At 46.9% G+C, this 21,524-nt stretch overlaps 1 protein-coding gene across 5 annotated transcripts in view; it reads left to right on the forward strand.

Moving 5' to 3' along the window:
* Positions 1-20,047, forward strand: part of Arhgef11 (Rho guanine nucleotide exchange factor 11) — a 96,537-nt gene extending 76,490 nt beyond the window's left edge. For 2 of the 5 annotated variants that reach the window (XM_090340698.1, XM_090340697.1), the window contains 24 exons: positions 446-469; positions 1,792-1,936; positions 2,237-2,336; positions 3,039-3,068; positions 5,406-5,532; positions 8,098-8,277; positions 8,363-8,410; positions 8,608-8,795; positions 9,033-9,179; positions 9,453-9,532; positions 9,690-9,815; positions 10,232-10,349; positions 11,039-11,217; positions 11,756-11,831; positions 12,162-12,329; positions 13,044-13,134; positions 13,741-13,866; positions 14,108-14,169; positions 15,131-15,337; positions 15,818-16,180; positions 17,305-17,400; positions 18,089-18,336; positions 18,529-18,718; positions 19,264-20,047. In XM_090340698.1, coding sequence (XP_090196824.1) covers positions 446-469; positions 1,792-1,936; positions 2,237-2,336; positions 3,039-3,068; positions 5,406-5,532; positions 8,098-8,277; positions 8,363-8,410; positions 8,608-8,795; positions 9,033-9,179; positions 9,453-9,532; positions 9,690-9,815; positions 10,232-10,349; positions 11,039-11,217; positions 11,756-11,831; positions 12,162-12,329; positions 13,044-13,134; positions 13,741-13,866; positions 14,108-14,169; positions 15,131-15,337; positions 15,818-16,180; positions 17,305-17,400; positions 18,089-18,336; positions 18,529-18,718; positions 19,264-19,322 — 3,178 coding nt within the window. In that variant the 3' untranslated portion in view covers positions 19,323-20,047. The remainder of the gene's footprint in view (positions 1-445; positions 470-1,791; positions 1,937-2,236; positions 2,337-3,038; positions 3,069-5,405; positions 5,533-8,097; positions 8,278-8,362; positions 8,411-8,607; positions 8,796-9,032; positions 9,180-9,452; positions 9,533-9,689; positions 9,816-10,231; positions 10,350-11,038; positions 11,218-11,755; positions 11,832-12,161; positions 12,330-13,043; positions 13,135-13,740; positions 13,867-14,107; positions 14,170-15,130; positions 15,338-15,817; positions 16,181-17,304; positions 17,401-18,088; positions 18,337-18,528; positions 18,719-19,263) is intronic. The other 3 variants (XM_090340694.1, XM_090340696.1, XM_090340695.1) reach the window with 3 other exon arrangements.
* Positions 20,048-21,524: the final 1,477 nt, after the last annotated feature.

Below are 21,524 nucleotides of genomic sequence, written 5' to 3' on the forward strand. Positions count from 1 at the left end.
CAGCAAGCTATCAATATCATTCTGTATTAATTGAGTCCTTCAAGGGAATAAAAGTTCTCATCTCTGCTGGCTTCAAAACTGTGACCAAGAATATGACTTTTTTTTTTTTTTTGCCAGTCCTGGGCTTGGGCTCAGGGCCTGAGCACTGTCCTTGGACTTTCTCAAGGCCAGCACTCTACCTCTTGAGCCTCAGCACCACTTCCAGCTTTTTTCTATGTATGTGGTACCGAGGAATCAAACCTGGGTCTTCGTGCGTGCTAGACAAGCGCTCTACCACTAGGCCAAACTCCCTGCCCCAACTTTTTTTTTTTTTTTTTTTTATCACATTTCTGGCCCTTTGTTCCTCAGTCCTCTTCCCCTCTAAGAAGTGATTACTTCCTTGCTATCTTCCTTCCCAGCCATCAGTCTCTCTTGCAGTCTGAGTCATTCGTTCTTTCTTTTCCAGGTCCAAATATGAGGAAGACAGAAGGTTAGTGAATCTGCAGTGTGGCTCAGTTGCAATTTTCAAGCTTGAAAGAGTAAGACTAAGCTATTCTGCTTTCCATGTCTGCCATCCACAGGGGAGTCCTGGCATTTGCGGGATAATGATTTATGCAAGTCTTATTCCCAGATGACCATAACAATAACACATGCTCAGGAACCACTTCCTGGGAGTGTGAGTCTTTGTCTTTGTGACAGGCTGCCCTCACTCCTAGCATCCTCAGAGGCAGACTGGCCTGCCCTTCTGTCCAAATTAGTCCTGTGTTTCCTTCCCTGTTTTTCCCCCCCTCCCCGAAACAACTTCTAAAAGAAGCAGTAACAAAATTGGGTGCCAAAGGCTTGAGTCTATAATCCTAGCAGGAGGATCAGGGTTTGAAGCCAGACTGGGCAAGTAAGTCCAATTAATCACCAGAAATCTCCAATTACCTGTCAAAAAGCTGGAAGTGACACTGTGGTTCAAGGGATCGAGTGTTAACCTTGAACAATAATACTCAGGGACAGCACCCAGGCCCTGAGTTCAAGGCCCAGAACCAGCACCCAAAAAAGAAGAAGCAATGATGATGGCAATCCTCACGGGGAGCTGAGTGTAACATATCTCCTGTCTTAGCACATACTGGTATTTTTGTTTTGCTTTAGCCTACATTGTTTCTTACCGGCTTACGTTAAAATGAATTTGAATTATGAGTACTCTACATACAGCAGGAGAGAAAAGATGGGTTAAAGTCTGTTTTAAGAGGAGAGGAAAGCCAGAGCTAAAGCTTTATTGCATTGAATCCACAAAGTGGGTAATCTGTCTACTGAATTGTGGGCCAAATACATTTCTAAGCACAGAGCTCTGGACAGTTTCATTTGTGGCAATTGGAAGTTCCTTGACAGCACCTTTCTGTCTCCTGTTATCAGGAAGGGAAGGATAGCAAAGACAGTATGCCTTGGTAGAGGTTAGTTAGCGCTCTCTCTTCCCCAACTGAACCCCACGTGTACACCTATACATGTTAGCTGCAGATTTCATACAGTTTTCCTGGTCTACTCATGGCTTGACCAGCCAGAGAATTGTTCACATCTTAAGGAATTGGTGTTCCCATTTATCTGACCATCATTCTCTCATAGGGAAGATTCTACTTGATTTCTCTTGGGAGCTATGCCAGCCAGTGCACAGCTTCTGCCTGCTACCCATTTGCTTTTTCCAGACTCGTTTTTAAAAACTTAACCTATAACTACCCCTTCCCTACTCAGCTAAATGGCTGAGTGGACTGTGTTTGGAGCAAGGTTTTGGCCCTCTGTCTGGTTCACAGCACTCTTTCTTTCTTGCAGTACTCCCATGGGCTTCGCCCTAAATACTTACATGAACCATGCTGGGATCCGTCTTCGTGAGGCACGACCCTCCAGTACAGCTGAAAAAGCCCAATCTGCTCCTGACAAGGACAAGTGGCTGCCTTTCTTCCCTAAAGCTAAGAAGGTAAAGGTGTTCCTATAGATCATAGCTTCTTTTTGGCAATACTCTGTGCTGAGATAGACCAGTTAAGCCATTTTGCAGGTGTCTAGCTGTATTCCTCCACCTTTGGATATGGAGTCAGTTAGAATTCCCAGATGAGAGCCTTCCTTCATACCTGACCAGAGTTGAACATGCTCTTTAGAGAACAAATGTGAATCAACTTTCAAGTTGTTGTAGGACCAGTGTGGAGAGCAGGAGCAAAGTGATTAATAGCCACATACGATGAGTATTAAGACCTCCAAATTCTAGTACCTTTTTTCTCAGCAGAGCAGCAATTCCAAGAAAGAAAAGGATGCCTTGGAGGACAAGAAGAGAAACCCCATTCTCAAGTACATTGGAAAGCCCAAAAGTTCTTCTCAAAGCAGTGAGTATTTGGGGAGCAACAGTGTTGGCTATTCCTTGGGCAGAGAACTCAGCCTTTCACATACCACTATGCTGGAGGAGGGGCTTCCTATATTTCTGGGAGCCACAGGCCTGCACTCATAAGAGTGCAGCTTTCTCTCTATATTGCTGCTTTTTCCCCTTACTGAATACCTAGTGCAAGCTCTTAGAGATAAGGATGACTATTTTAGAGCCTATTTTAGAGTCTAAGTCTGAAAACTACTAAATATCCATGTAAAATATAATGCCCCCTTCACTCTCATCTATGGGATTTTTCTGTGCTCCCTGTGGTCTTGTGTTTGGGGAACAAAGATGAGTCCTTAATGAGGGATTTGAGTTCTATTAAGTAGAAAGGGTAATTGGGGGCAAGTTTTGGACCCAGAGGTTCCCCTGGTGCCATCAGCAACCTAAAATACAATTGGCCCTATCAGTGATCTCTTAACTAGCTGTGTGTCATGCATCTGGAAACCAGGGTTGGCTCTGCTAGTCCGCAGTGGTAATCTGTGAAGGGCACTGGTGTCCCTTTCTGAAGAAGGGAGGGGAGAAGAAAGGGACTCTTCTAGACCCGCTTTGATTTTTGCCACAACCTTTTCATTCCAGCTTGATACAGTTTTTCATTTTAATTCTTGAGACATTAATTTGACTTTTCATGGTTTACTTTTGTTTTTGTTTGTTTTTCTTTTAGCTTTTCATATTCCCTTGTCCCCTGTGGAAGGTAAAAGGACCATTTTCTTTGGATTTATCTTTGCATTAGCATCAAGTTTCCATCTCCCAAATCTTGTTCCTTTCCCATCTCATCTTGTTCTATCCTGTTCCTCTTTTTTTTTTCTCCTCATTCCTCTCATATATTCATCCTTGTTGTTAAAGCTGCTCTGTGACACAAACCCCTAGAGGACCCTGTCCTTGTGTGAGTTTCATGACCTTACTGCCTGTGCTAGGTTCCAAAGGACAGGGGTCCTCCTTGCCCGGGCAGGGGCTCCTGGTGGTTCTGGCAGAGACCAGCCTCCTAGCAGTTTCCCCACCATCTGAAGCCTTTTATCTTTAATTCTGTCACCTTTCCATGGTTGTGTCAGTAATCTTTCTCTACTAAAAAGTACCTGAGTACTTTTTTGCTGATCCCAGGGAATAGGATAAGAATGCCAAGTGTCCACCTCCTCTTTAATTCTGACCTTAGCATGATTTTGTTTGGGATTCTAAAGCCTCCAGGACATCAGATAAGTGTGAATTGCTATCTGCACACCCACCAATGCTACACAACCTCAGCATTGAGAATTTTTTTAACATTTAGGATTATCAGCTATCACCACAATATTTCTGATTGCTAGCAGCACAATTCACTTTTATTTAGGTCCACTATCATTCAGAAACTGGATAAGGGGAAGCAGAGACTACTAGTAAAAATTGGCTTTTTAAAAATTTCTTCTGAGCCAGGCACGGTGGCTCACACCTGTTATCCTAGCTACTCAGGAGGCTGAAATCTGAGGATCATGGTACAAAGCCAGCCCAGGTACTAAAAAGTCTGTGAGACTTGTATCTTCAATCAATCACCAGAAAACTGGGGGGCTGCTCAAAGGGTAGGGCAGTAGCCTTGAGCTGAAGAACTCAGGGACAACGCCCAGGCCCAGAGTTCAAGTCCCACAACCAACCAAAAAAAAAAAAAAAAAACAAAGATTTCTTCTGGGCTCAAGTGGTAGAAGGCCAGAGTTCAAACTCTAGTGCCATGAAATAAATGAATAATGAAATATTCTTTGTATATATTTCCCCTTGTTACTCTGAGTAACATAACAGATCTCGGGGTTACACCTATTTCTTGTCATAGCCAGACCTGGGCATTTTCCAGGTCACTAGTAGGAGAGAAGACAGTGGCTTCCACCTTGTGACTTTCACCTATGGGATGTTCCCAGGCCCTCACATCATCACCCAATCAGAATGGTTCAGGGCTGTAGCTGCATCATGACCCAGATGCATATTCAGTGTGAGATTATTTTATTCTAACTTCTAAATTGGATTGGTGGTGACAGCCTAAAACTTAAACCCCTACAATATTGCAGAAAAATATTACTGTAGCCACCTGGCTCGGGAGTAGGATTGAAGACAGAGAGCAACTTTGTTCACTCAGGCTTAGAAATTTCCCTGTGAAAGTCAAGTTTTGAAATTGGTAACATGTATATATGGATATGAGAATCTCTAAAGTCTGTTAGTCTGGTTATGATCAGGCTTCCACCCCTAGGATATTTATACTGCTTTCCCTGTCCCACTGGTTTTAAGCAAGCTTAGCTCCATTTGTAGTTCAAACCGTGCTATAATCTCACAAGTCTAAAGCTGAGCTTTTCCCTGAAGACAAACTCCTCAGCTTTTCTCTGGCTGCCAACTGTTATACTCTGGGTCTTAGTCCTCCTCCTAAGTGACAGTTCTGTGTATTTTTCCTCCCTCTTGGCCTTGATCCAAGGATGACTCCCTTTATTAGCTTAGAAAGGGGGCTAGGATTTCAATGCCAGAGTAACATTTCCTCCTAAGTGACTAGTGTCAGGTTTTTTAATGATGGAGCACACAGGAGGGATGGGTGAAGGTAGAAAGAACAAGATAGAGAAAAAAGAAAAACAGAAACAGTAAGCTCTAAAGTAGTATGTTTGAAAAATACCTGATATGAGTTGGCAATATGACCCATTCCTATATATTTTGGAGATCTTCCTGGCTATTGTTTTTGTTTTTTAGACTTGTCCTATGGCTTAGAAAAAGCCTAGTCAGGGTTTTCAACCAGAAGAATGTAAGAGCCAAAAGAAAGCTTCATAGACAATGTACTTTCATACCCTGTTACTCTGTATATAAGGAAAGAGTAGCTCCAGAAAAGCTGAGTGTCCACCCAAGGCCACCATGCTGCATAGTCATAGAAGAGCCAGGACTAGAGCCACGTCTCCTGCCTCTTGGTCCCATACTTTCCTCATTCATGCTTGCTCATTGCTCTGTCTTCTGGGCTAGAGGGGAGTGAGGGCCTTGAGAAGTCATCTCAGAACAGAAAGCATAGTATTCTTCATTTTCTTTTTGCCTGCAGTCAAGCCAGGCAATGTGAGGAACATCATTCAGCACTTTGAGAACAGCCAACAGTATGATGCCCCAGAACCAGGGACGCAACGACTCTCAACAGGAAGTTTTCCTGAGGATCTGCTGGAGAGTGACAGGTAGCAGTAGCTGAATGGGGCGTGCCAACTGCCCAAGAAATGTGACATGGGCAGGGTTTGGCACTAAAGTTTAATTACAGTGGCTTTACCCATCTCCACTAGACTATAAAGTCCTTCTATATGGTTTCTTCTCTCTGCTCCCAACTTTCCCACCTTGGATAGACCACCATATGTGGTGAAAGAACAAACAGAGGCCCTATAGAAACTGGGCATAAAATTTCATTTAGTAAATACTAAAAGTTACTTTGGCTGGGCACAGTGGCTCACACCCAGCTACTCAAGAGGCTGAGATCTGAGGATCCTGGTTCAAAGCCAGTCCAGGCACTAAAGACCATGAGACATCTCCATTTAACCACCAGAAAACCGGAAGTGGAGCTGTGGCTCAAGGAGTAGGGCCATAGCTATGAGCTGGAGAGCTCAGGGACAGCACCCAGGCGCAGAGTTCAAGTCTTACAACTGACCAAAAAAAGTTACTTTGAATTCACTGCCTTACTACTAAGTAGCTTCCATTCCAGGGTGGAGCTAAATTATATTATGCAGAGGACAATCAGAAAACAGTAAACAAGATAGAGTGCTGTAGAATGGAGGTAAAGGGAATTCCTGGAAAATAAAAGACCCAGACAGGCAAAAGTAAGGCTTTGCTACTTACAATGAAGAGAACAAAAGAGATTCTGCTGCTAGTACTTTAGAGATGAGCAATTCAATTGTGAACATGAATTGTTGTCTTTAGCAAGGAGATGTAAAATTGAATGATTTAAAATGGACTGTTCCATTTCAAAAAGAAAAAGTGTCTAGGCTTGATGGTTCATGCCTATAATCCTATACTTCAGAAGCTAAGGCCAGAGGATTGGTAAGTTAAGTGCAACCAACTAAAACTACATAGCACCTCAAAGAAGAAAGAGAAGAAAAAGAGAACTGAGACTTAGCATCTCGTATTCTGCATCTCTGTCAGGTTCTAACTAGAATCCTTGACTGATATTTATACTGTTCTAGGAATTATTTGCTTTTGACTGTGGCATAACAGCAATCAAATCATGTCTAAACTTCTACAGCTCATACTTCACAATGAAAATTGCCTATAGTCAGAAATATGCATTTAGATCCTACCTAGTCAGCCTCGAGGTATAGTTCTACAGTCTTATGTATAGGGAAATAACTGTACAGTCAAGTCTGAGAGCTTCTAAGATGGAGTGTAGGCAGGCACAGGCTAAGTCAGTGGGTAGCAATGTGGATATTTGTGCCATTTTGCATTTGAAATAACTATCAACTAAATCCAGTTATGTTTAAATGAAATGTTATTCCTTTCTGTTCATATTAAGCCTTTAGAAACTCAGTGCATGTTAAAAGATTTTGGCATAAATTTGGGAGCAGAAACATTGCAATTTGAAGACTATTTACAAATTTGCATTCTTGGCCATGCTAAGTGAATCTGTTGAAGATATTTTAAGCAGAAGCCTTATGATTTCATTATTGTGAATTCATTTTAAATCTTGGAAGAACAGTGTTAGCAAGACAGTTCTGATATTGTTATAGATGCTTAGCAGATATAAAAATGTTCCCATTCTTGAAGTCAGTCTCTTAAGAATTTTTGGCCAGCTAGACTTTATGCCTCACTTGTTGGTGAAAGCATTACTCATTTCTGGGCACTTGTAGAAAATGTTGCTTTGCAGCCTCATATCAAATGAGGTTTGTGGTGCTAATGTGACATATTGATGGCACTGGTAAAAATGTTTTTTGAGTTAGTCTGAGCTAGAATTGTTCTAACAAATTTCAGTAAGGGATCAGTCGGTAGTATGTTTTTAACCCTGCAGACAAACTGTCAGGCCCCAGGAGGTGAGCTCCATGTTGAATCCTCTGGTGAATGGAAATGAAGACAAGGCCTTTGGCTCCCTTGCTGTAGCAACCTGCTGTGCTATTAAGAGCTCTCCAGATATTTCCAGGCCTTCTTTAGTTCCAGCAGCAGAACAGGATGTAGATTAATAATAATATCAGCAAAAGGCCAGTCCAGCAGGGCCAGAGCAGTCGAGGGCAGCATCCAGGGTCATCTAAGGGTCAGAGATACCAACTGTCTCATTGCTGATGGGCTGTAGGACTCCACAGAGAGCAGCAATCAGTTGTCCTCACTTCTTTAAGCCCTGGAGATGCAGTGCACAGAGTCAGACTCCAACCTACTTGTAACCAAGGCCCTTGAAGTACTCCCCCAAGCAATGTGACTTGTCATTAAGAAGCTTCTAACCAGGCATTGGTGGCTCACACCTGTAATCCTAGCCGTTCAAGAGGCTGAGATCTGAGGCTCTTGGTTCAGAGCCAGCCCAGGCACAAAGGTCTGTGAGACTCTTATCTCTAACCACCAGGAAACTGGAAATGGTGCTATGGCTCAAGTGGTAGACTGGTAGCCTTGAGCTGAAGAGCTCAGTGACAACATCCAGGCCCAGAGTTCAAGCCCCACCACCGACAAAAAAAAAGTTTCTATGCTCAGGTCTTCTAGGTGGACTGTTAGCTGGGGTAACAAGTAAAAGCTGACAAGCACATAAGATCCCAAAGTCTCCTGTCACTCCCTGCCAGTTCACGCTCAGAGATTCGCCTGGGCCGCTCTGAGAGCCTCAAGGGCCGAGAAGAGATGAAACGGTCCCGGAAGGCAGAGAATGTGCCTCGCTCTCGAAGTGATGTTGATATGGATGCTGCTGCTGAAGCTACTCGCCTCCACCAGTCAGCCTCATCGTCTGCCTCCAGCCTCTCTACTAGGTGAGCAACCTCCAGTAGCTCCACCCATTGCTGTTGGGCCAGGGGTGGGATGCAGAATTGCTGAGAGTTAACATTCCCTCCACAGGTCTCTTGAGAACCCAACCCCTCCCTTCACCCCCAAAATGGGCCGCAGGTAAGTGGTAGACATAGTAATACTAGTGTTTGTTGTTTCTGTAGCCCATGTGTGCTCAGACACTGTCCTGCTCCAAGTGGCTGGCTGAGTGTAAATCTCATTATAAGTCCAGGACAAGTACATTGGGTAGGAGTGGGAAAGACCAAAGCAGAGTACTTCCTCCTCTGCAGTCAAGCTAAGCTGCCTGTTTTTCCCAGGAGCATTGAGTCCCCCAGCCTGGGGTTCTGTACAGATGTCCTCCTTCCCCACCTCCTGGAAGATGATCTGGGCCAGCTGTCTGACCTGGAACCAGAGCCTGATGCCCAAAATTGGCAGCACACAGTGGGCAAGGACGTGATGGCAGGGTTGACCCAGAGGGAGATTGATCGGCAGGAGGTCATCAATGGTGAGCATGTGCCTGCTTCCCCCATCTCCATTTCCACTTTGTGAGAACAGGTCCAGAACCCCTATGGCATGAGAAGAGGTAAATAGAGGTGGGCCCTGATCCATCTCAGTTTCAGCCTTGGAGTAAGAGAAACCAACCTCACATTCTCCCCGAAAATAGAATGGTATGGGGACCAAGTAGTGATTCTAGATACGTCCTGATCTGTTTTCTCCCTGTCTTAATCCATCCACTGCACAGAGCTGTTTGTGACCGAAGCTTCCCACCTGCGCACACTCCGGGTTTTGGACCTCATCTTCTACCAGCGAATGAAGAAAGAGAACCTAATGCCACGAGAGGAACTGGCCCGGCTCTTCCCTAACCTGCCTGAACTCATAGAGATTCACAGTAAGAAGCTTGTGCCCTTTAAACTCACTCTGATAGCTCTAGCTCATGTCCCAGTTTGCCACTTCCCCCCCTACCCCAGCTGGATCCCACTGTGTCAATATTTCCCACCAGTCCTCTGTTAAGAAAAACCCTCCAGCTCCCACTCCCAAACATAAAATGATTTCCAGGCTTCCTCTCTGGCATTTGTGTCAAAGATCTCTTTTCTCCCAGTCACAAAGTGTCTGGCAATACAGCTCAACCCAGGCATCTCTATTTCATTTCTCCTCACCCCAGATTCCTGGTGTGAAGCCATGAAGAAGCTCCGGGAGGAGGGTCCCATCATCAAAGACATCAGTGACCTCATGCTGGCTCGAGTATGGTTCCAAACTTTTACCAGTGGCAAGGAGGAGATTGGACAAGGCTGGGTTCCATTACTCAAGGCTAGGGAATTTGGCAGAGTCAAGGGTACTCCGGGATCCAGTTCCTGGCAGGGATTGTGATACCTGGACTGGTGTTATTCTGCCTCTTCAGTTTGATGGTCCTGCTCGAGAAGAACTCCAGCAAGTGGCTGCACAGTTCTGTTCCTACCAGTCAATAGCCCTAGAGCTGATCAAGACCAAGCAGCGCAAGGAGAGCCGGTTCCAGCTCTTCATGCAGGTATTTTGTGCTGTACCTCAATCTTCTCTTATCTCACCAACTTCACCAAGGATCTTCTGATCTCTCTTTCTTTTTTGATCCCCAGCTTCCTCTGTTGCTGAAGAGGATACCCAGTGGTGTCCTGGAACCTAGGGGCAGTCGCTAGAAGGCCTAACTTGTGTACCAGTACCAGTGTGCATTAGACTAATCTCAGTTTCCTTGTCTGTAAAATAGGAATACCTGCCCTTCTGTTTTGACCATCCCTGACTTGCTTGATTATCTTCTTCCCTAAACCTTCCTAAACACCGAAGGAAAAGCTGTCACCATTTCTGAGTTATTCATCTGGGATTAGGACCTCCTTGGCATTTTTATAGCTCTCTTGTCAGCTCCCAATCAACAGTTGGACTCTTCCTTTATCTATGCTTTCTGGTATATAGGAAGCCGAGAGCCACCCTCAGTGCCGGCGACTGCAGCTTAGAGACCTCATCATCTCTGAGATGCAGCGACTCACCAAGTATCCCCTGCTGCTGGAGAACATCATCAAGCACACCGAGGGTAGGACATGGAGAAGGGAAGGCCCGTTCCAGGGGTACCCAACCTCCTTTCAGATTCTCACTCTGGCATTCTTGCTCTATGATCAGAACAAATTACTAGACCCTATGTCCAAGGAAAATACAAGCAGGAAAAGTGGGCTACCACTGCTTTACATCAGGGCCTTTGTGCAAATCTAGAGAACATCCAGGTGAACCCATAGGCTGGTACTCAAAAGTACCTTGATTTCTCTGGTTGATAGTGGCTTCATACCAGGGGGAGTGCTAGATTTTAGCCTCGATTCATACCCATTGGACACCTCTCTATGCTACACCATATATAGTAACACTAGTGGAAAAGAAGACTGGCTAACTAAGCAGATCTAGCTGTAGGCTGTCACTATCCTGAGGTCATGAGTATCTTTTACTCCCTTGGATTTGAAAACTTCAGCCTGTTTCAAACAGACATAATTCTTGCAATTACCCACAGCAGAACTGACTATGAACTAGGCAGGCATTCTCAAAGCTGTGTCTGTACAATAATGTCTGTATAGAATGCTTAGCAGAAGTTAACCCTGCCGTGTGAGATCTTATCTACACCCCTGCTTGCTGTTTTGAGGCAAGCTAGTCACAGTGCATAGACAGATAAGATGTGACTCTGTGATGCACTTCTCAAGTAGAGCCCCTAGCCACTCCCTCTGACCTTTTTGGTAGGTGGTACATCTGAGCATGAGAAGCTGTGCCGGGCCCGGGACCAGTGCCGGGAGATTCTCAAATTTGTGAATGAAGCAGTAAAGCAGACAGAAAACCGACACCGATTAGAGACCTACCAGAAACGTCTGGATGCCACTGCTCTGGAAAGGGCCAGCAATCCCTTGGCAGCAGAATTCAAGGTAGAAGACAATAGCATGTGCATCCTTTCATGCATACTTTTAGGGCACCCTTAGGAGCAGAACTTTAATCAGGACCTGAAGAGTCTTAGAATCAAGGGATATGGAACACCTGTGACAGGGTGACATGGTGATCTGCCGGAGAAACCCCCTGTTCTTGTCACTATCCTTGATAGACAGAGTATACATTCCCACTAAGTACTAGAGATTGGAATTCGCCTCTACAGAATGGGATGAGAGGTCTTGAGGTGGGGTGGAGATCATTTCGAGGAAATAAAGCTGAAAGCAGCACGACCTCCTAGAAAAGTAGACAGTGTGCTGTAGAGGCTTGATGGACTCAAGCCAGAGGCCTTAGTATTTTCCCCAAAGTAGCAAAAGGCATGTGGTTTCATGGTCATTCTTTTATTTCTCTTTATCCACCCACAAGAACATAAGGGCAATAAGTATTTACTGCTCCCCACTGATTCCTGGCACCATAGGATAGTCTATATATAGTATGTCCTTGCATACTTACAAATGAATGATGGTGTCTCCTTAACAGAGCCTGGACCTTACAACCAGGAAGATGATCCATGAAGGACCTCTGACTTGGAGGATCAGCAAGGATAAGTCCTTGGGTATGTACCAGGGGCCTGGGAACAAGAGAGAATCTGTGGTGAGTGGACTTCTCCAGAGCCCTTCCCTCTTTGTCACGTAAGTGTAGAAGCTGTTGCTCTAAAGGGGTGGTGGAATATCTAGTAGGGGATCACTTACAATACAAATAGGATGGTAACACGGGGCTCCTTGGGCACAGCATGGGAAGGAAGGAACCAGAGAAAAGAGAAATTGGGATCATTAGACTCCCAAGGCCTCCTAGTCCCTGGACACAGATATTCAAGAACTTCTGTTCTCCTTGTACTGAGGAACGAATAAGCAGCAGAGCATGCCTGTAACTCTTCTCCCCACAGATCTCCATGTGCTGTTACTGGAGGACCTGCTAGTGCTACTGCAGAGACAGGACGAGCGGCTGCTGCTTAAGTGCCACAGTAAGACAGCTGTGGGCTCCTCAGACAGCAAGCAAACCTTCAGCCCTGTTCTGAAGCTGAATGCTGTGCTCATCCGCTCTGTGGCCACAGGTGCTTACAAGGAGACATTCTGACAGGCCTGGGGCTCTAGGGCCAGGATCACTCTTAACTTTCATGCAGCCATCTCATGTGGGGTCATTCTGGGGCCTTGGAGGATTTGTTCACCTAGGTTCCTTTCCTCCTATCCTGATGCAGGCTTAGCAGAAGATTGGGCAAGGTGAAGAATATGATAGGGATTAAGATGCAGATGGGCCACCTTGGAGCAGGAGTAGTCAGCTCTCTGAGGCACCAAGGGGTGTGATTAGACACCTGGTTTGGGCTGAGAACAGTTGGAACAGGATTGGGAAAACTGGGCAGAAAGACAACACAGGCCTTCTTGCTGCAACATGGTTTCAGATAATGCAGTACCTGCAACACAGAGGTCAGAGGAAGACAAGGAGAAGTGTACTTTCATGAGAAAGAGCTCAGGGCAGAACTTAGTAACCGCATTCGGCAGCTTCATCTCAGTCTATAATGTGTGGATGATATCTGCCCCACTCTTAAAAGAGTCTGAAGAAATGATGGTATGAAAGGTATAAATCCTATATACCATACACAGGTCAGCTCTCAGTTATTAGACTAGCAGGGCAGTGAGGTTAGCCATCGAATTGCCTCTCAAGTGATTCTGATAACTCATGTATCTCATGCTTTGAGCTTGTCCTGGCTTAGACTGTAGTCACAACTGCTACCTCAGTGCAAGCCCTCAGCCTTTCTTTTCTCACCCAGATAAACGGGCATTCTTCATCATCTGCACCTCTGAACTGGGCCCTCCCCAAATTTATGAACTGGTCGCATTGACATCATCAGACAAGAACACGTGAGAATTGATGGAGGGGTCCAGGGCGGTGTGTATGAGGACTGTGGGCAGTGAGGTTAGGGCTGGGCCCCAGAGTAGTCACTATACAGACAGCTGGGAAGGAAAGTGGAAGGGAGAATAGACCCAAAGGAGCCATAAGGGCTCCTGCAGCCACTGCAGCCCTGTATCCAGACCTTGAACAAGTATATTAAGTCTGTGTCTCTTACTAGGCCACCTACTCAACTCCTGTTCCCCAACAGCAACTGCTGAAGATGGCATAGCGCAATAGGAGAAGACAGGTTGAGTTAGATGTTTTCTCACTGATAGAAGATTTTTCCATCTCCAAAATGTGGCTACTGCTACCTCTTAGTTAGTTTGAGAGAGAAAACATAGAGTGCTTTAGCATAGGACTTAATAGGAGGGTTGGTGTCCAGCAATTGGCAGCTGTAAGTCATATAAGCCCAAGGGAGCAACAACAAGGCTTCTAAGGGAAGTGGCTGTCTGCCAGGCAAAGGGTCTCTAGGGACTTTGATGCCTTTGAGCAGAGGGATCTGCAGCCTTGTTGTTAGCCTTGTTTGCCTAGCCTTGTTTTTACCACCAGTCTTCTCTTTTCCTGCTGAGCAACAGATGGATGGAACTCTTAGAAGAAGCAGTGCGGAACGCTACCAGGCACCCTGGGACAACCCCAACACCCATTCACCCCTCACCTCCAGGCCCCCAGGAACCAGTCCAACAAAATATCTCTCCCAGCAGGTGTGTGCTTAGTCCTGCCATTCCCAAGCCATTCCCATGCCACACTGCATCTTTCCTGCTGCTTCCTTAGTCCTTCACTCCTAGAATGGAGAGCCTCAGTAGGAAACTGCCCCAAGCTCCAGCAGATAGAGAAACACATCCTTCTTTCTCTGAGTCCTGGGATTTCATGACCTCTTGGCTGGCAACGTCAGCTGTGCTACCAGATGAGCCGTTCTCACCCGTGGTTGGTTTCTCCCCTCAGGGTAGGACTAGATGACTCGGAAGTGTACCAGAGTGAGCAAGAACCCGAGGAGCCACCAGGAGGTAAGGGTCCTGTCTTGTGAGAGTCCAGCCTAGTCTGTGGCAGGCACAGGTCAGGTGAGGGTGTGGGGTGATCCAAAGGTGTGGAGTTTTGATAAAAATCAGTAGAGAAGAAACAGGGAAGGAGGAGTCTCGTGAAGGAAGAACAAACTGACACAGCTGACTTCACCAAACTCTGCCTTCCTGAGTGGCAGGGTTAGTGGGGGAGGAAGACAGAAGCGGTCTAGTTGACTCCAAGGGCCTTTCAGTGCTTCATCAAGATGTGTGCAGAGGGGCAGGGAGTGTGGCCTAGCAGTAGAGCTGACTAGCATGCACAAAGCCCTGGGATTGATTCTTCAGTACTACATACACAGAAAAAGCTTGAAGGGGTGCTGTGGCTCAAGTTGTAGAACACTAGCCATGAGAAAGCTCAAGGATAGTGCCCAGGCCCTGAGTTCAAGCCCCAGGACTGGGGGGTGGGAGGGAAGGAAGATGTGTGCAGGACACAGTGGGTCTAAGATGTTCATGTTGGGGTGGGATAGAGGGGAACAGTACTCAAACAGAATTGGGTGAGGGAAAAATCTTAGACTTCTTGGCTAGGTTACTGCACCATTTCCTTCTGCTTATAATGCTTTTTCTTCTAACTTCCACACTCCTTCCTGTCTTTTGTTATAGTGTCCTCTTTGCAATAACACCTGTAGAACTTACTACTTTCTAACAAATGGCATTAATTAATTATTATTTTTCTATGGCCCTTCATTAGAAGTTAAGGTCCCTAACTAAACAACTCAGAGCTCTTTGTTTTGTCTACTGATGTATGTATGCCAAGAACCTGAGACAGTAACTGACCACAGCAAGTGCTTGGTGAACTCTGTAGAGCTTCCCGTGGTGTCCCAGCCTCTCGAATTCCCAGCTAGACATGGACTCACCCTATACTTTACCCTCATTGTTACCCTGCCTGACATTCCCCTCTCACCCAAAATAGGCACTGGGCCCCAGCAGGGAATCCAAGGGAAGCCAGAGAAGCCTGAGCTGGAGGATAGTATAGAGAAAGAGGAGCTGAGAACCCTGTCTCATCCTTCCCCTTGCCGGGATGGGGAGAACAGGATCATCAGGACAAGGGATCCCATCCACCTGGCCCTCCCAGGCCCTTTGTTCATGGAAGGACTCGCTGATTCAGCCTTGGAAGATGGTAAGTGCTTCGATGCCCCTTTCATGAACCTCTGGTCCCGTAGGAATATGATCAGTGTGGATTTAACCTACTCAAAATTTGTTCTCCCTGAGTTGTTTTGTTTTGTGTTAGTCCTGATACTTGAACTCAAGGCCTAGACTCTGTCCCTGAGCTTTTTAAGCTTTGTGATAGCACTCTACCACTTGGTACAGCTCTACTTCTGGCTTTGATAGTTCATTGGAGACAAGGGTCTCACAGGCTTTCTTGCCTAGGCTGGCTTCAAACTGCAATTCCCTGATCTTAGCCTCCTGAGTACCTAAGATTACAGGTATGAGCCATCTGCTCCTGGATTTCCTGGTTTTTGCTAGATGGTACCTTAGCTGGTTAGCTAGAGTTTTCCAGACCAGCTCTGGCTGTAGTAAATTGACTTCACCAGATTATGGCATAAGGGAAGAGTTCAGTCCTGTTCTAGGAAAGCCATCAGTGTTTTTCCTCCTCCAGTGGAGAACCTGCGACACCTGATCTTCTGGAGCCTGCTTCCAGGTCATACCACAGGGACTCAGGCAGCTGGGGATCCAGAGGATGACCTGACACCTACTCCTTCTGTCATCAGCATCACCTCGCACCCCTGGGACCCGGGCTCCCCAGGGCAAGCTCCCACTGGGGGTGAGAGGCACAGTGTCCAAGTTCCAGAGCCAGAGAGAAGTCATCCAGGACAGGAGGACGAGACTTTCTGTTCTCTAGCTCATCTCCCCCCAAGGACTAGGAATTCTGGTATCTGGGAGTCTCCAGAGCTGGATAGGAGTTCAGCTGAACAGATTGCAAATGCAGAAGCAACAGGAAGTTACAAAGTTGTAAGAAAAGGTAACATGCATTCAACTATCTACAGGTGATTTAAAAAAAAAAAAAAACCCACCCTTTTTACTAAGCTGGGGGCAAGTCTTCCAGATGGGCCGTTCCTTCTGCCTCTCTATCCTAGGCACTGTGTGGGCAGAGTAGAGCCTGGGTCCTGGGAGGAGGCAGATTAATATCATGCATGATGTGGCTTTGGAGTCAGACAGGCAAGGCTCAGAGCCCTGTTTCAGTACTTAATGTGTATGTGGCCTTAAATGAAACTCTGATCATCTCTAAACTTTTGTGTGTAATATATGAAACATGGAAATGGTGCTGTGATTCATAGTGGCAGAGCACTAGCCTTGAGCAAAACAGCCCAGGGACAGTGCCCAGGCCCTGAGTTCAAGGCTACAACTGAAACACACACACTTAAAGGCACTGCCTGCTGCCCAGCCAACAAAAAATCAACTGTCAGTGATTTTCTGTTCTTCACCAACTTTACAGTCCTAAGGAAATGATGTGGCTCTTCCCTAGAAACCTCAAGCCTGTAAAGCTCAGGTGACCACAGCCTGTCCCTCCAGATTGCAGTGAAGGGGAACAGACAACAGATGGGAGTGGAAGGGCTTGGGACAAGTCTTGGGGCACACGGACAGGGAAGGACTGACTACACAAGGTAGAAGTTACCTCGGGTTAGGAAATACTGTCGTCAGCTTTGTGACAAGACTGGTTCGCAGAAAATCTAAGTCCAGCTTTGGTCAGAGCAGTGAGGCCAAGGGTAGAATGGACTGTAGAAGAGGGAGGAGTGAGGGGAAAGATGAAGTGAAGCCTGGGTTGCATGAGGCTGAGGCGGAGTCTAGGAGGGCCTTCTCATACTCCCCTCATGCCTGCATCACCCCCGTTCCATCTGCTAGGGGCTGCCTCTGCTGGCTTTCTGGGAACTGACCTGCTTCCTCCTCTCTTTCGGTGACTTGGTGGAATGTTCTCTGTAGCTCCCTGGGATGTGATCACATAGAATTTTGTGTTCACTTTATTCTTCCCTTTTTCTTGTTCTCTGCCACCCTCCTTTTTCTTTGTCCTTTCTGCTCTCTCTCTCTCCCCCTATCCTCTCCTTCCCTTTTCTTCTGGTCGCCTCTGTGGTGGTGGTGTCGGTGCAGCTGAGGTGGCAGGCAGCAAACTTGTCCCTGGACTACCAGAGAGGGGCCAGTCAGAGTCTGAGCCACCTGAAGTGGAAGGCGGAACACAGGCTACGGGTAATCAACTTCTCCTTGGAAACAAATCCAGGCTGAGGCTGGGCAGAAGGCCCGTAGGGAGCTGAGTCTGGTGCCCACGCACCCTGCATGCTCCAGCAACCATCTGGAATGGGAAGGGAGTCAACCTAGTCTGTAGGATCTGAACTTGTGTCAGGAGCTGTATAATAGGCCCCTTTTAAAACATAGACATGAGCCTATCCCACTTCTAGGATTAGGTGAAGAGGCCTGGCACCACTCTAATAGCACCGTGGATACAGGCTTACATGCCTCCTAGGTTCCTTAGTGTTTACCTGCACTGCTGCCAGTGCCACTGCCCTTCCTCCAGCTGTGTGACCTCCCTCTGATGGACTGGGGGTGCCAGAAGATGGGAACATGAGACAGCAGAGCATGAGCTGAAGCAGTGTGCTGCCTACTCCATTCCAAAAGGGTCTGAAGCATCTTCTTCCCCTCATGGGACAGGAGCTACTCCTTGTTTCCCCAAATGAGATACTCTGCCTGTCTTCCCTTTACTTCCACCACTGAACATTCCCCTGGTGTGCAGCCATCTAAAAACCAGCCCACATGCACCAAGTTGTTTCTAGAAGCTTCATCATCAGTGTATGGATCTGGAGAATATTGAGGGAGTGAGAGGGTAACATAGGTGTTTCTGGGTTTGTCTCCTAATCTCTGTCTCTTGCCATGGGAACAGGGAACTGCTTTTATGTCAGCATGCCAGCAGGACCCCTGGACTCAAGCACCGACCCTACAGGGGCACTCACAAGCCCCCCACAACCTAACAGCCTCCAAACCTGGCATACAGAGCCTCCACCTCAGCTACAAGATGACAACAGAGATCAGAGACACCCCAGCCACTCTCCCCCACACCTAGCCTTGAGAGACATGGGCATGATCTTCCGTACCATCGAGCAGCTCACCCTCAAACTCAGCAGGCTCAAGGTGAGAGGCACAGGGCTTGGGTCCTGAAAGGCTTATAGTCCACTCCATCTCCTAAAGATATGTGTCCTTACGGGAGCCGTGGACACGGCCTGCCTTCAACCCACCCAGCCATGCCTTTAAATCACCGCCCCATTCCCAGGGACCTTAGGAATAGGAGAACTCAAGAAATATTTCCCTGTATGACTCTTTCAGGACATGGAGCTGGCCCATAGAGAGCTGCTCAAGTCCCTTGGGGGAGAGTCATCTGGTGCTACCACACCTGTGGGCAGTTTCCACACAGAGGCAGCCAGATGGACAGATAGCTCCCTCTCACCTCCAGCCAAGGAAACCCTGGCACCTGACTCCCAAAACAGCCATGAACTGGGGACCTATCCTGAGGATGGTGAGTAACCCTAATTCCTGCTTTTGTGCCTCCATGGAGGAGAGTCCGGAATGTGTGAGGAAATGTCACCACTCAGAGTGAGCGGAGGTGGTTTGAGGGCATTTCCCCATAGGTGTAACCACTCATTCCTGAGCTTCAGAAGGGAATCTTTTTAGGGAAACGTTGCAGAACCTCCCCTGAAAGAAAGAACCAGTCTGACTCCTCTTTTTTTTTTTTCCTTATGCTTGAGGTAATAAACCAGGGAGATCCAGTCTTACTTTTTTGGCCTGTTTCTATTAAATAGTTCAGAAGCAGATTAGGTAGGTCAGGGACATGGCCATATCCTAACGCAGGAAGACAAAAGCACAAACCCATCAGATCAAGGGCTGGGGAGTCTGTGGGATCTAATGAAATAGAAGTTCACTAGCAGTCACACTCAGGCTTCACGAGAAATGTTGGTTTCTGAAGAAGTGCTTTGTCACAGATAGTGCTCTAATAAGTTTTTTAGGACATTCTAGACAAAACCCAGTACTGGCCAGCTTCTCACCCTCACCATCCTCCCACAGGCTGTGACAGCCCCCCGGAAGACTGCACCAGAGACAGAGCTGCATCACCAGGACCATAGCCATCCAAACCACATCCTTGTGTCTCCTCTCTGTCAGGGGCTGGCTTGAAGCAGGGCACAGCAGAGGAAGACCCCAGATCTCCTCCCTGTGGAAGAGGCAATTTGGGGAAACAGGGAGCCGAGGTTTGGGGGCAGACCTGCATGTTATTTGGTCTCAGATTGGAGTCAAATTCCAGTCTCTTCCCCTCCCTTTAACCCAACCTTCCAAGGCCTTGGCGCCCTAAGCATGCTGACCACATCTGAAAGGTCCTGCTCACACTGACAGTGCTCCCCTTGCCCCACACAGCAGGCGCAGGTGCTGTGTGCAGTACCCTCAGGTGTGCAGCTGATGGGAGGAGGCTTTGGTGTGTGTGCACTTTCTTCCTCCTGCTCCACAGGCCCCAGGCAGTGCTGGGTGCCACCCCTCTCTTTGACACTTTGGTTTCCTATAAATATGTATGTATTGTATGTGCATCTTTGCTATTGTAAATAACTTGACCTTTTTTGTTTCTGTCCCTTGAGTGTTTAAGGCAGTGACAGGGGGACTGGCAAAGAAAGAGGCTTTCAGGGTCAGGCCTGAATGCAGAGCCAGATCAGACTGTACCTGACCCCTGGCAGGAAGGTCTTGAAGCCTTCAGCCCCACCTAGCCCCAGAGCTCTCTCTGTGGCCTGGGACTCAGTGTGTGCACAAGGAGACAGGACTCATGGGGAACTTCTTGCCCCATCCTTGTCCACCTTTCCCCACCTACTCCACCTTTCCCTACCTACTCCTGTTGAAAACCAGTATAGGAGGTATGGAACTGAAAGCAGACCCCAGGAGGTACACAGGGAATTTGAGCGCTGGAATCCCCCTACTAACCTAAGACCTTCCCAGGGGCCCAGCCGCTCAGCCTCACTCCTCTCCCTATTGATGAATATACACACTGTGCTAGGTGTATATATACATATATATATAAATATATAATATATATAAAATATAGATATGGAAATGACTGTTTTGCTGTTAAGATAATGTATACTCTTATTTTCTTCCTTTCATGGTTAAGATTTTTTTTAATGAAAAGTTAAATATTCTTCATTTGTGGTTGTGTGTGTTCTTCTTGGGACTGCTGTGTTAGAAAACCTTATATGTGAGTGTGGTTAGATCCCAACGCTGGTGGCTCATGCCTGTAATCCTAACTACTCAGGGGCTAAGATCTGAGGATTATGGTTTAAAGCCAGTCAGGGCAGGCAAGTTTACGAGATTCTTTTTTTTTTTTTTTTTTTTGCCAGTCCTGGGCTTGAGCTCAGGGCCTGAGCACTGTCCTTGGACTTTCTCAAGGCTAGAGCTCTAGCTCCTGAGCCTCAGCACCACTTCTGGCTTTTTTTTAATGTATGTGGTACCAAGGAATCGAACCCGGGTCTCCATGTATGCTAGGCAAGCACTTTAACCACTAGGCCAAACTCCCAGCCCAGTTTACAAGATTCTTATCTCCAGTTATTCACCAGAAAACTGAAAGTAGAGCTGTGGTTCAAAATAGTAGGGTGGGGGCCGGGAGTTTGGCCTAGTGGTTAAAGTGCTTGCCTAGCATGCACGAAGACCCGGGTTCGATTCCTCGGTACCACATACATAGAAAAAAGCCGGAAATGGTGCTGAGGCTCAAGTGGTAGAGCTCTAGCCTTGAGAAAGTCCAAGGACAGTGCTCAGGCTCTGAGCTCAAGCCCAGGACTGGCAAAAACAAAACAAAACAAAATAGTAGGGTGCTGGGGCTGGGAGCACAGCCTAGTGGTAGAGTGCTCGCCTAGCATGCACGAAGTCCTGAATTCGATTCCTCAGTACCACATACACAAAAAAAGCCAAAAGTGGTGCTGTGACTCAAGTGGCAGAGTACTAGCCTTGAGCAAAAGTGTCCAAGGACGGTGCCCAGGCCCTGAGTTCAAGCCCCAGGATTGGAGGAAAAAAAAATCCCGGTGTGGTGGCTCATGCCTGTAATCCTAGCTAATCAGGAGTCTGAAATCTAAGAATCGCAGTTTAAAGCCAGCCTGGACACTAAAGAACTCTTATCTCCAATTAACTACTAGAAAACTGGAAGTAGAGCTGTGGCTCAAGGGGTAGGTCAGTAACCTTGAGCTGAAGAGCCCAGGGACAATGCCCAGGCCCAGGGGTAGTACAATAGCCTTGAGCTGAAGAGCTTAGGGACAGTGCCCAGGCCCAGAGTTTAAGCTAACCTTGAGCAAAAAAGC

Source organism: Megascapheus bottae, chromosome 10 (genome assembly GCF_031878675.1).
Source record: "Megascapheus bottae isolate mThoBot1 chromosome 10, mThoBot2.hap1, whole genome shotgun sequence".
NCBI classification, from domain to species: domain Eukaryota; kingdom Metazoa; phylum Chordata; class Mammalia; order Rodentia; family Geomyidae; genus Megascapheus; species Megascapheus bottae.